A 15,231-nucleotide genomic window follows, 5' to 3' on the forward strand; every position below is an offset into this window, starting at 1 on the left:
ATTGGACTCTTGAAAGGAAAAAAGAAAGAAACTAGAGCAGAATATTTCAAGAAACAATGACAGAGAGCATCAAAAATTTGGCAAAAGACAAATTTACAGATTCATGAAGCTGAGCATTCTCCAAAGAGAAGAAACGCAAAGAAAAATAATGACCAGATACATCAAATCAAGCAGCTGAAAACCAAAAACAAAGAGAAATTCTTTTTTTTTTTTGTCTTTTTGCTATTTTTTGGGGCCACTCCCGTGGCATATGGAGGTTCTCAGGCTAGGGGTCTAATTGGAGCTGTAGCCACCGGCCTACGCCAGAGTCACAACAACGCAACAACGCGGGATCCGAGCCTCATCTGCAACCTACACCACAGCTCACGGCAACGCCGGATCGTTAACCCACTGAGCAGGGGCAGGGATCGAACTCGCAACCTCATGGTTCCTAGTCGGATTCGTTAACCGCTGCGCCACGACGGGAACTCCGAGAAATTCTTGAAAGAAGATAAATGACATACTACATAAAGGAAAATAAAATGTGAATTACCAAAGGTTTTTTTTTTTTTTTTATCGGAAATCACAATGGTGTAAAGACAGTAGAACAGCATCATGAAAATGCCAAAAGAAAACAAGTTTTTATTAAGAATTCTATGTTCACCTAAAATATCCTTCAGATATGAAAGCAAAATAAAGAACTCTCAGATGAAGAAAAACAAAGAGTCTACCTCCAGCAGATTACTCTACAAGAAATGATTAAATACTTTAGGCTAAAATGAAATGTAGCATGTTCAGGAATGAAGGGAAAAAAACAGAAATAATAAATGAATGAGAAAACATAAAATACTACTTTTTTCCTTTTTTTTTCAAAATATATATGACTGCTGACAGCAAAAATTATAATATTGTATGGAGAGGTTTTCAAAGTATGCAGCCATAATACATATAATAACTGTAACATAAAGACAGGAGTGGGGTGCAACCGAAGGAAAAGAAAGATCTATATGGTTGTAAGCTTTCTCAATTTTAGGTGAAGGGGTACAACAGTAACTCTAAGTAGGCTGTGAAAGGCTAGGTATCCATATTGTAATTCCCTAGGGCATTAAAAATTAATACAAAAAGATATAGCCAAAAAGTCCAAAAGAGATATTAAAATGGAATACTGAAGAATAACCCAAGAAGGTAAAAAAAGAGGAATGAAAAACAAAGAGGGAAACAGAAGACAAAAAATGGTATACCTAAAGTCATCTATATAAATAATTAATCACATGAAATATTAATGGTCTAAACTCTCCAAATAAAAAGTAAAGACTGACAGAATGGATTTAAAAAAAAAAAAAAAAAAAAAAAGGAAATTCCTACATGAACTGCCCAAAGCAGAAAAACTTTGAATATAAAAATATAGACAGATCAGGAGCAAATGGACAGAAAAATTTACCATGCAAAATGTAAGCCTAAGAAGTGTGAACAGGCTATTTTAATATTAGATAAAGTAAGTTTAAGACAAAGAGTATTACTTGAGATAAAGAGACATGTATCATAATGAAATAAAAGAATATTCATCAGGAGGTTTTAACAATTATAAATGTTTATGTACATAATAGTAGGGCCCCAAATTACATGAAGCTGAAACTGACAAAACTATAGGGACAGGAAACAAATGACAGAGTGGGATATTTTTAATACCCCTTCTCAGCAACTGATAAATAGAACTAGAGAAAAAAATTAATATAGACATAAAAGAGCCAAACAACACTGTCCACTTTAACTATATGACACTAATAGAACTCTACATGCAAAAATGGTAGAATATATATTCTTTTCAAGTGCACATGGCACAATCACAAAGGCAGACTATATGCTGAGAGATAACACATATCTCGATAAACTTTAAAAGGCCGAAATTAGGAGTTCCTATTGTGGCACAGGGGAAACAAATCCAACTAGTAATCATGAGGTTGCAGGTTCAAACCTTGGCCTTGCTCAGTGGGTTAAGGATCCAGTGCTGCCGTGAGCTTAGTGTAGGTCGCAGATGCGGCTTGGATCCTGCGTTGCTGTGGCTGTGGCACAGGTCAGCAGCTGCAGCTCCAATTCGACCCTTAGCCTGGGAACCTCCACATGCTGTGGGTGTGGCCCTAAAAAGAAAAAAAAAAAAAAATTAAAGACTAAAATTATACAAAATGTCCACTGGAAAGTAGTAACAAGAAAACACCAATATCTGAAGGTTAAGTAAAATTCTAAGCAATGTATGGATCAAAGATGAAATTACAAAGAAAATTAGAAAATATTTTAAACTAAGTGACAAAGAATATGCAGATTATCAAAATTCGTGGGATGCAACTAAGATGCTTGCATGAAAATCCATCACTTTAAATACCAGAAGACTCTTGTCTTAAAATCTAAAATCAATGACCTAAGATTCCACCTTAGGAAACTTAAAAAAAAAAAAAAAAAAGTAAATTATAATAAGGGGAAAGTTAACAAAATAGAAAATAATTCAATAATAGAGAAAATTGACAAACCCAAAAGTTGGTTCTCTATGAATTTATAAACAAAAACAATCAAGGAAAAAAGAAAAAACCCCAACATGAGGAATGAAAAAGGGATTATCACCACAAACTCCACAGACATTAAAGAATAATAATTTAAAAAAATGCTATCAATAATTTTATGCCAAATATTTCAATAATTTAGATGAGAGGAAAAATTTCTCCCCAAGAATTCAAGTTACCAAAATTCACATGAGAAATAACAAAAAATCTACATATTGCTATATCTATGAAACAAAATGAATTTGTCAAAAGCATCCTTCAAAGAAAATTCTAGGACCAGATGGTACCCCCGGTGAATTCTATCAAATATCCAAGCAGAAATAAGACTGACCTCATGCAAACTTTTTAAAAATACAGAAGAGTTACTAATCAACTCATTTTATGAGACAAGGATAACTACAATACTAAACAAGACAAAGATATTACCAAAAAAAAATTATAGACCAATATTCTTCATGAATATAGCAGAATAATCCCAAATCAAATTTAAATATACAGCACACATGAGGTTCCATCCCAGGAATACAAAGTTGACTTCACATTCAAACATTAATTTAATTTTTCCTTTATTTTCTAAATATATGGTCATTTCAATAAATGCAGAAAAAGCATTTGACAAAATTCAATACACATCTATAACTAAAACTATAAGCAAAATACAAATAGTAGGGAATTTCGTCAAGTAGGCAAACATCAAAACATCTACTGCTAACATCATACTTAAAACTGAAAGACAGAGTAATTTGTCCTTGTCTCTCCCTCAGAGTACAAGCAAGGTAGGAGGCAACTTTCACCACTTCTATTCAGCAATGACTAACAGAAGGAGAAAGATTCTTGTCTTTGGAATAAAGATGAGGGGAGCACAGAGGTAGCTGAAAATCAGAAAGAATGATGATATTATGTAGTACATACCAAAGAATCTATAAAACTATTAAAATTAATCCACAGCATTCACTGTAGTCCACCTATGATACTAACAACACTCACTTGCTTCAAATAAATACTGGAGAATGTTCCTGCAGAATTCTGGTTAGTCTTCTCTCCTGGAGAAACTTTCCAGAGGCAGTAAAATGGGACAAACTACAGCCTCCACCACTGGTTTCAGATGGTTTCCGGGCCAAAGTTTATATTTACAACCTCCTCTCTGCTAGTCATTCTAGATTCCCTTCATCTTTGGCTAAAATTTCTGCTGGTCCAGATGGCTGATCATGGGAAACGGTCATCAGGCCTTTCTCATGTCCATTTACCATTCAAGTTGTAAAGGGAGTACCAACAGACAGCAGATCACGTGTGCCAAACCTTATTACCCATCATGCGATGGCAGCCCTACCTCCCCCAGATGACCAGGTTCAGCCCTGTCAAAATGGTGACTCCTTTCTTTGGAAAGGACCACCAAGTTCCAGCAGTAGCTGTGCCTTAAAACTGGACTTACAGTGTCTCTGTTGAAAATGTTTCCCTTCTGAAAACCAGGATCTTTTAATACCCAGTGCTCAGAACTACACAGATGGGAAGCATAAATTCCCCAGTGGATCATGGATAGTGATACCAAGTGGTGCCATTCCAATTTCCATGTATTCTTCCTACTGGGAACACAGGAGCACAGAACCTCATCCTCATCAGCTGTGCTGTCAGAAGACTATTCTACCACTCCATCAGGTCAGCAGCTTCTGGGTAGATTGGTACACAACGGGAAATACAGATCTGTGGGATCCATTTGCTATAAAGTGGGTCCTTTACTCTGAAGGGATGCTGCGTGTCAGCTTGTACTCACAGTTCACTCTGTAAGCCCTCAAACAGAGGCACGACTGAGCCCCTCAAGTTGGAGTGGGAAACTCAAACTAAGAATATGAGTCAAATCCAATCAAAAGGAATCAAGGTCCTTTCCAAAGCACAAGGATTGGTTGATTTCCTTGAAGGAAAGTTAGTCTCTGCCACTGTCAGGCTGGACTTTCAGCAGCTCAGCTGACAGATCAGCACTGATAAATATAAGTCCATTACTGGGCCCTTGCATAGCCCATCAAAGGTAATTTTTCCAAAATACTTGTAAGCCAAAGGGAATATCTAACAGTAGTGTTTACTAAGTAATCAGATCCAAACAATTAATAAAAATGTACATTCTAACAACTTAGTAGCCATGTGAAAAAATACTACACATATATTGAAAGAAAAATACTTATATTTTATTCTTAAATAACTGCATTTACTTAATAATAGGACATGTGCATCTGCTAGATACTACACATCTTCTCAAACTTGTGCAGATTCAACATACACCCTCTTTCTGTTCCACTGATTTTTGTGCAGTGCTTTATCTGTATCACAGTAACTACCCAAAATCCAACTCCAAAAAGATACATCATCAGAAGCAATACAGCATGATCTAACGTCAAGACTGGGAATTACCTCAACTAAGCAGTTTGTGACAGATGCTTCTGTGTTTCCTTTGCAATTCTGAAATATCCCATGATATTCTTTTTTGCCACTTCTTGGGCCGCTCCCATGGCATATGGAGGTTCCCAGGCTAGGAGTCCAATCGGAGCCGTAGCCACCGGCCTACACCACAGCCACAGCAATGTGGGATCCGAGCCGTGTCTGCGACCTACACCACAGCTCACGGCCACGCTGGATCCTTAACCCACTGAGCAAGGCCTGGGATTGAACCCGAAACCTCATGGTTCCTAGTCGGATTCATTAACCACTGAGCCACGACGGGAACTCCTCCCATGACATTCTTGTGCGCCCCATGAGGTGTTTTCCGGTGCTTCAGTGCACAGTTAGGGAATCACTGTGTGTGTGTGGGGGGGGGCACATGCGCACTAGTGCACCACAGTCCCTCTCCTTCCTCAGTGTGTGTGTGTGTGTGCATGTGTGTGTGCAAGTGCACCACAGTCCCTCTCCTCCCTCGCAGTCCCTCTCCTCCTACTGTGTGTGTTTGTGTGTATGAGTGTGTGTGTGCAAGTGCACCGCAGTCCCTCTTCTCCGTCACAGTTCTCTCCTCCCTCAGCAGGCCCGACACCTCCCAGTAGGTTTGGTTAACTAGACTTAAATCTAGTTACTGGTTTGGAGGGGAGAGGAGAGTAGACAGGGGTGGTAGGGGCAACATGATCTTCAAGCAACCATCCTCTAGCCAGGAGAACAATGCCACTTCCGTAGGCTCAGAGGACTCAGAGGAATTTGGGGTTTCAAGGTTTTCCTGTGCATCCACTCAGATGTCCTGTCTTAGGAGACACAGTCCCATTCCTTCCAGATCAGAGCACAGACATGGGCATAGCAGACCTGCTCGGAAATCAAACCACCCTGGAGATTTGCTATCCTTGAAATTAAATCTTGAGCCTAATCCTTAGCTTATTCTTTCCTCCTACTGCAGAAGATGAGTTTCTTCACATGGTGCCAAAGAAAGAAGTCACCTTATTTTCTCATTTTGCTCCCCAATTACCTTCAGTTTTTCATTATCTTTCTCCATTCTATCAATGTCACTCACTAAACAGCCACCTGATTACTGTCTTTATAATTAATAATGTCACAAAGCCTCTCAAAAACCTAAGACATTGTACATCCTCTTCTACAGGAATTGCACTCCAACTCACCACCAGCCAGTTTTAAGAGGTGCACAGCTACAGTGTGTGCCAAGTGTTATCCGCATGAGTGCTCCACCTACAACCAGTAGTGGGGTTCTCACTGCCAGCCAGGCAGCCAGTAGATAAGAGAGCTCCAAAATCCCATTTTAAAGTCTACTTCCTCAGACCACGGCTGGCACCACAACTGTCTTGGCTAAGTTTCCCAAGAAAACAGACTCTGAAATGGAGATGTGCACACCCAAAATATTGGGGAATGCCCTCCAAATCAACAGCTGTGGGAGAGAAAGGAAGTGAGACTAAAGAAAGGAAGGAATGAACTGAAACGCAGTCAGGAGAAGGCCTCGGCCAGTCTCACGGGAAGCTCTGAAGTTGGGACGGACCTTCAAAGCTGTCCTGCCTTAGGGCAAAAGGGCCAGGCATTTACACTCCCACACAGAACAGGCTTCCGATGCAGGTGGACTCTGAAGAAGAGGCATGACTCTGAAGGAAGCAGCTCTGTTGGCTCAGAGCAATGCCTAGAGAGGGACTCAGCTGCAATCAGCTTTAGCTGCCAATCTTCCCAATGGCTAGGGAAACTCGTATCTGAATGGAAGGACATGGGCTGTGGGCCACAGCACCCGCCACGCCACTGCTGGATGACTGCACCAAATCTGGCTAATGAGAGGAGAGAATTAATCATCTACCCTGCCTTCTTAGGAGGAACTAGGTCCACCATCAGTTGATGAAGGAAAACTCTTCTTTGCAGAAGAGCATCAGGTAATAAATTCTATAATAACAGAATTATAAAAATCATCTTTTTAAAGCCCCTAATGAAATTATTGACTCAGTCAAGGATTATCAAAGGATCCTAAAACCATTTGTTGGAAGATATTGACAGTGTGCTAAAGTTATTACCCATGATTACCTGCTTACTGCAAATGGAAAAAGGATACATTTACAGAAAAAGCACACATTTACCATCTTATCCAAGTAATTAGACTGAGTATTATTAAACAATGAGGCAACCTGAAAACCCCTAGATGGGACGCAATATGCAGCACTTAGCATTATACACAAAATATTCTTACCAAAAAATGTTTAACAAAAACCTACTGAAGCTTTAAAGTCTAACTTCCATTTATAGAAAATATGGGTATAGATGACATAGAGAGGAACAGTATCTGGGTCAGGCCCTTAAAGAGCTAGATGAATACGACACTCTAGGAAAGGTAAAATATTAGTGACAGAAAACTGGTCTGTGGTGGCCAGGGGCTAAGGGTAGGAAAAGGAAGTTAACTAAAGAAACCTTTTTTTTTTTTTAGGGCCGCACCTTTGGCATATGGAAGTTCCCCAACTAGGGGTCAAATCAGAACTGTAGCTGCTGGCCTATACCACAGCCAAAGCAATACCAGGTCCAAGCCACATCTGTGAATCATGCTACAGTTCACGGCGACACTGGATCCTTAACCCAGAGGGGCGGAGATTGAACCTTCGTCCTTACAAATACTAGTAAGGTTCATTACCCCTGAGCCACAATAGGAACTCCTAAAGAAACTTTTTAGAGTGATGGAAATGTTCTATACTTGACTGTGGTGATGGTTCTAAGACTCCTCAAATGGACATTTTATTTCATTTTAGTTTTGGTTTTGTTGTTGTTGTTTTTAAGGACACGCCTGTGACACATGGAAGATCCCAGGCTAGGGGTCAAATGAGAGCTGCAAGCCTACCTCACAGTCATAGCAATGTGGCATCCAAGCAGCATCTGAGACTTACACAGCAGTTTGTCACAATGTGGGATCCTTAATCCACTGAGTGAGGTCTGGGATCGAGCCTGCATCCTCAGGGACACTGTGTCAGGCTCTTAACCCATTGAGCCACAATGGGAACTCCTCAAACGGATAATTTCAAAGGAGGAATTTTATTATATGTAAATTAAACCTCAATTAACCTAACCCCTCCCTCCTAAACCTGAATATTGAATCTATTTCTGAGTTAAAAAGTGAGACTATTCTAATTATTGATTTTTTAAATAAATATCTTAACATGCAAATTATTTTTAAATTAACATTTTTATTTCCTTTTTAAGCCCACAGGTAAGAGTTTCTCTTATCAAGAGCTAAGAAACTAATTTATTTCACATTTCTACCTGCTAAGAGGCCAATAAAACAGTGTTTGCCTTAGCATGTGTTTACATAGAATTCCATAGATATGACAGCTGCATGCAGCAAAGTACTACCTATTCACAAATACATATATATGTACATTGATTCAATCTCATTACTTCCTGAAACACTCCTACAATGTCTCCTCATAGTTCGAAACTATCAGTGTTTACTGAATAAAATCTAACTTTTACTTGGCAGTTCAAGCTGCCCTAGCCTCTGACCAAAGCCTCCATTTCCAGAATGAATTCCCATTACTCTCCCACATAACACCTACACTGTAGCTCTAACAGGATTCTTACATTACCGACACACAAACTGTCCCTTCTCACCTTTTGTTCATACTTTTGCCAAGCCAGAATGCCATCCCTTTGTCATAATAGGCTATGCTTTCTTCATTTCATTTAACATTCTCTAAAGCACCTGCCTTTGTACTTTCACCCCCATCCAGACAATAAACTCAAGGTAGAAACTGTCTTATAAATCTTCATAGGGGCAAAGGTTAGCACCAAGTATTAATCCCTAAATCTTTGTAGGATTAATAGACTGCTTAACCTCTCACAACCGAAATCCCATGTATCTGAAGGATGGGCTCAAATGGCATTTCTAACAAGAAAGAGATAAAGAAGCTGAAGGAATTAAGTGGGTTTAGTTTAGAGAAGAAAAGCAATTCCCCATTTTAACCACAAACTCCTCTCCAGTTTCCACTAACGCTAGACACCCAGCGTCTACCACTTCAACCCAGATACCCTGACTGTCTCTATCTCTCAAGTCTATCCAGTTCCCTCCTGGCATCATTTTCCTTCTTACCATATGGTCAATCCTTGTCACCAAAAACCTTTACTTTCTTTTTGTCTTTGACCTCGAGGCACACTTTAACCTTAAATCAACTAGCAGTTATTTTCATTTCAATTGTGAGTGGAAGAGCTTACAATATCATGCTGATTGGAATTTTAAATATGTGATTTTAATACTAATAACAACAGTAATAGTAATACAACAACCAACAGCAACTGCAGCTAACATTTAATGAGCATTTACCACATTCAGGCACAATGTCTGTTCACTAACCCCTGTGAGGTTACAAGTAAAGAAACAGACACAGAATGCTAATTAGCTTGCCCAATTTAAGACAGATAGAAAAAGGCAGAACAGAAATTTGAATCAAGGCAGTCTGACTAGAGAGCAGATTTAGTCACTGTGCTTCTCCCCAAATGCAAGCAATGCTATCCTGCCATTCACACCCAGAACTGATCAAATAGTCCTTTATTCATTTCTTTACAATCACTTTCCTCAAGTAAATGTTCCAACTTTGATTGATTCATTCATACAAAAATATATTTGTTCAGTCACTGAATAAATGAAATGGTTATTCCCACACTCAACAGCCACTGAGACCAAACATAAAGGAATTAATACATGAGCTTTGCCTTCTTTCTAAATTCTCAAACTCCATCTGTCCCCTCACTCTCAGCAGAAATCATTAACTAATATTTATTAGCACTTAATGTGAGAAGCACTTTACATATACAGATTCATTTAATTGACAAAACAATCCTCATTAGTATTCTCATTCTACATAGAAGAAAACTGAGGCATAACCAAAAGCAAAAATAAACAAGTGAGAATACAATCAAACTAAAAAGCTTCTGCACAGGAGAGGAAACAAAAATGAAAAGGTGACCTACCAAATGGGAAAAAATACTTGCAAATGATATACTGATGAGGGTTAATATCTAAAAATTATAAAGAACTCATATATCTCAATAGAAAAACAAAACAATATGATTAAAAAAACAAAAAGAGGCTTTGAATAAACATCTGTCTAAAAATGATATATGAATGGCCAAGACGTACATGAAGAGATGTTCAACGTCATTAATCACCAGGAAAAAGCATATCAAAACTACAATGAAATATCACTTCACACTGTTAAAATGACTATTTCAAAAAAGACAAGAAACAAAAAGCATTGGCGAGGATGTGGAGAAGGGACCCTTGTGGACTACTGTTGGGAATGGAATGTAAATTGGTGCAGCCACTATGGAAGACAATATGCAGGCTCCTCAAAAAATGAAAAAGAGAACTACCATATGATCCAGCAATTTCCCTTCTGAGACTGACCCAAAGAAAAGGAAAACACTAATCTGAAAAGATATCCCCTATGTTCACTGCAGCATTATTTACAATAGCCAAGAAGCAAACTAAATAGATGAAGAGATAAATAAGATGTGGTATGTATTAAAAATGGGGTATTGGCCATGAAAAAGGAGGGAAATCTTGCCATTTGTGACAGCAGGAATGAATCTTGAGGGCATTATGCTAAGTGCTAAATAAGTCACATAGAGAAAGGCAAATACTGTATGATCTCGCTTATAAGTGAAATCTAAAAAATGAAACAAAACACAAAAACAAAAACCAAGCTCATGTATACAGAGAACAGATTAATGGTTGCCAGAACCAAGTGGTGGGAGATGGGAAGCATGGGTGAAGGTAGTCAAAAGGCACAAACAAAACTTCTAGTTATAAAATAAGTCATGAGGATTTAATGCATAGAATGGTGACTATAATTAATAATACTGGGTTGCATATTTTAAAGTAGTTAAGAGAGTCAATCTTAAAAGTTTGCACCTCAAGAAAAAATAACTGCAACTATGTGTGGTGATGGATGTTGACTTACTGTATAGTTATTTCTCAAAATATGGAACGATTATGTTGTACATCTAAAACGAATATGCCAACTACACCTCAAAATTATGTTTTAAGCAAAAAACTGAGGCATAGAAGTTATGTCATGTAGCCAAGGTCACACAGCTAAAAAGTAGCAAAGCCAGGGTTTAAAACCAGCCTCGCTTCAGAATCCAAGCATTTATCAGAATGCCACTGAAGTCACTGACATCATTAGGCTTCCATCCCTCAGCTTCTCTGCGTACACCTAAAACATAGTCCATGGTAATTAATATATTCAGCACTGACTGCTAACTCATTCACTTTGTTTGTATTCCTTGAACACAACCTTGTTTCTGTCTCAGAGCCTTTACATTTTCCTAAAACACTATTCCTATGCCTCTACATCTACCTTCCAATCATTACGACTCAAATGTCAACTCCCAAAGAGACCTGTCCCTAGCACCCTTCCTAAAATACTCAACTACCAACTGCCTATCAAACAAAATTGGTTTTATTTCCTTCAAAGTTACTTATTACTACCTGAAAAGATAAGTTGCTTATTTCTCCCCACTAATGTGGAAGTTCCAAAGAGAGTTGCGACCTTGTCTATTTTGCTCATGCTACATCTTCAGCACCTAAAACAGTGCCTGGCACACAGTAGGCACTTGATGTTTACAGAACAGATGCCAGAAATTGTGTTAGACATTAGGATTACCAAAATGAATGGGATGTAAGTTCTAAATAAACCCCTAGCCTTTAGATTCATAAAAACTTACTTGACCCTTCTGTATTAAAGGACGACTAGCCCCTAACTTTCTTTGATGGCTAATCTCTCTCTCCACTTGTCATGTTCAATCTGTCCCTGAGATCTCCCTTAGACTTCTCCCCAACCATTATCCCCTCTCCACTTACTGAATGTTTCCCACCCACCCTCCCATACTCAAATATCCTCCCTTCTTCCCCGCATCTCCCTCTTACCCCCAAATACCCCAGTGACTCCTCACCACATCTCATTCCCACACACATCCTGACCACTTCCTCAAAATCATCAGTGACCTGGAAAGTGTTCTCACTTTCTTCAGCATTTAAGCCTGCTGAAGACTTTCAACCAACTTCCCTAGGACCAGAGGCGTTACTGTCCCACAGCTTCCCTCCTAATTTTTTAAGCCTTTTTTTCATCCTCCTTCATTGCCTTCTTTCTCTCACACCTTTAAACTCACTAGAACTTGATTCCCACTAGCACTTCATCCTCTGTTCTTGCCCCATTCTGTCTTGAAAGATTTCAACTTCTCCTCTAACTCAACTAGTGCCCCTATACAAATAATTGCATCATCCATTCAGAACCTAATCCCAGCTCCACTTCCCTCATTCATATTTAATAAGTAATGTGACTGAATTTTTAAGCAAATCCTCAGTAAAGAATCATTACAGACCAAGACTTAGAAAAAATAATGTGAACTATAATAAATGATAATGTTCTGAACAAGCACTAGCAGGCAATATTATACAACTTAAGGCTGGTTTCCCTGAGTACTTCTTAAAATCCAGTACTTAATTAATTCTTCATTTAACCTTAATAAGCTTTTACAAAAATGGACCAAAGACTAAAAATCATTCAAAGATTTTATACTTGTGGTTAATCTACATTAATTTTGTCTAAAACCATTTATATAGTTCTAAATACAAAGAAAATGTATTACACAAGTATAGTTGTAGAAAGTTAAAACAGGAACCTAGCAGTCACAAAATATTGCGAAAGCTGGGAAATAACACGCAAAATAAATTCTGATTCTTTGAGGGGGTTTGTAAACATGTTCCTACAGAGCCATAATTTAGAGATTAACAGCTCAAAATTATATCTAATTATTAGAGCAAACTGTCTATTGAGGTTTTGTGCTATCTTCAAAAACATTAGCAAGAAACAGACTTGTACCACTGCGGTCTCCCATTTAAAGAGCAAAATGTAACTGACACCCATGTACATTGATATGATAAAACTACTCAAATCCCAGTCTTGTAAACAATTACACACATGGGAGTGGTTTACCCACAAGAGGTGTGAAGAAAGCTCCATCTTTACAACTCTCTGCAATGGATAAGAGCCACAGTACTTATCAGCCAACCAGAAATACCTAATTCACAGCCGAGCCCTTTTCACAATGAGAGAAAATGGCATCTGGTTATTACCCAACAAGCTGCACATTCAATAAATACAATTAACTCTGTAACTTACTGTACAAAATTCTGTGCTCTTCCTATGTACTGCACAGGGTGAGGAAAAAAAAAAAAAAAGATGAAGCCAACTCCCAATTACCACCGCCAAAGCCAAGCTGGTGAAACAAGTCAGTCACCATACTTCAGGGTGTGTGGCATGTAAGGGCATGGAAGGGAAAACAATAGGAGAGCCCTTAGCAAAAAGACACCCATATTTTAAGAAAAAGAAAATGAAAGTGATTTAACATCATCAAGGAAGCTGAACGTGCACCAAGCCTAGGAAAAGATCTAGGAGCTACTCAAATTTTCTAGTTGGTGGCAGCTGATCACTACACCAGCTGTCACATTTTGAAGTTCTTTAGGTTTCCACTTTTCCCCACAAAACGCCCTCTACTACTCTAAAGCTGAAAAGTGACAGAGGAAGTAGAACATAAGATGAAGGGAAATGGCCGATGGGACAAGAGAACACAAGCGCTGCTGCAACCACATCTCTAGATGACCAAGTGGTCCAGTTATCCAAATACGGCTCTAAAAATCTGTATCAGATACCTTTCACATCCACATAAACCTCCATCTGCATCCCCTTCGTATAAATCTCTTAAATTGAAACGCCATGCCTTATTCTACAACCCCCATGATTATCTAAAACTCATCCTATATAGATATATAATATATATGGCATTATCCTTAACCGATACCACTACTCCCCTTAAAGAAAGGCAAATTTGTTTTTTCAAAGGGGAAGCAGAAAGGTGAGGATGGAATGTCATAAGGGCTTGGGGAGGGGGGGAGGGGGAAGAAAGACGTGCAAATACCATTGCGGCAGAGACATTGGAAACGCCACTTCCCTCATCACTCTTGCAAATTCCCCTCGTGCATTACCCTCTACTCATCCCTCCTCCAACAATACATACACGTGTCATAAACACCCCGCACCACCAGCTTTTCTAGCATCACACACTTCCTTCCCAACCCTCTCTTGCCCCCCACAAAGACAGTCACACACACTTAGAGCAGAAACTGCTGCCACCGCACCCTATCTCAGCAAGAGCTCCTACCACCTAGCATCAAGCGCTTGCTGAAAGACAGCTCAATAAATACGTACGTAGACACACAAACGCACGAGCGCGCGCACACACACACTCACACACACACACACCGGCGCACATGCGGTTTGTGGCGCAAGGAAGGGCGTGTGGAGACGCACCTGGAGGCTGGGTGTCCAGCGCTGCTGCCCCCCTGGTCCCTGTCACTGAGCGCAGCTGTGTAAATCCTCCGGTAGCGGTCGGCCAGGGCCCGGCCTGACAGCAGCAGCTGGTAGTGACCCCGGGAGTCCGCGGCCGGCAGCCCCAGCCCCAGCCCCGCGGCCGCCAAGGAGCCCTCGGGAACCGGCATGAACAGCGCCCCCGGCGCCGGGGAGGAAGAGATGGTGGCGGCAGGGAAGAATCCGTCCCCGCCGGGCCCCGAGGAGGCGGCGGCAGGAGAGGCAGTCGCTGCGCACATCATCATCCTCGCCGCCGCCTTGTCCCCGCGGGCCGGGCAAGCAGACACGCGCGCGCACACACAGCCCTTTTCCAACGACGACCAGTCCGGCGGGGGCCTCTCGCTCCCGCAGCAGGGAGACTACAAAGACAGCGACCTCCTCCTCCTCCTCCTCCTCCTCCCTCCCGCGCCGCCCTCGCCGCTACTGGGGCCGCTCATCTAACCCCGCCACCTCAGGAGTGTGAAGGAGGAGGCGGTGCCGCCGCTGCCGCCGCCACCACCGCTGCCACCGCCGGAGCTACCCGCAATGGGAAGCAGCCGGCCGCACTGGGCATGCGCCACTCTTCGCACATGCTCAGTCACTCCGGCCCCTTGCCCTCCCCACCCCCTCTGCGCCGCCACTCCCTCCGCCTCGGGGGTTTGGGTGTGGGGCCTTAGAGTCACAGAATCCAAAAGAAGTCCACTTCTCCAGGTTTTACTAGCAGTTTGAGGAAGAGTGTGGAAAGTGCTGCGGAGGTTGTCAGCTCTGGCTAGTCAGCTTCAGGTTTGGGTTCCCTCCAGGTGCGAGAACTGGGACCTGAAATAAAGAGGCCCTGTGCCCACCGCCAGAGG

General features: G+C 40.7%; 1 protein-coding gene across 34 annotated transcripts in view; it reads right to left on the bottom strand.

The window, feature by feature from the left end:
- The window catches only part of MYCBP2 (MYC binding protein 2), a 268,897-nt gene extending 253,969 nt beyond the window's left edge, over window positions 1-14,928 (bottom strand). For all 34 annotated transcript variants that reach the window (XM_084982014.1, XM_021065747.2, XM_084982012.1 and 31 more), the window contains exon 1: window positions 14,345-14,928. In XM_084982014.1, the coding sequence (XP_084838140.1) occupies window positions 14,345-14,646 (302 nt within the window). In that variant the 5' untranslated portion in view covers window positions 14,647-14,928. The remainder of the gene's footprint in view (window positions 1-14,344) is intronic.
- Window positions 14,929-15,231: the final 303 nt, after the last annotated feature.

The sequence above is a fragment of the Sus scrofa genome, chromosome 11 (assembly GCF_054392235.1).
Source record: "Sus scrofa isolate SSC_HxYL_T2T_F1_AM1 chromosome 11, Sscrofa_HxYL_maternal_Yorkshire_Landrace_v2.0, whole genome shotgun sequence".
Taxonomy (NCBI): domain Eukaryota; kingdom Metazoa; phylum Chordata; class Mammalia; order Artiodactyla; family Suidae; genus Sus; species Sus scrofa.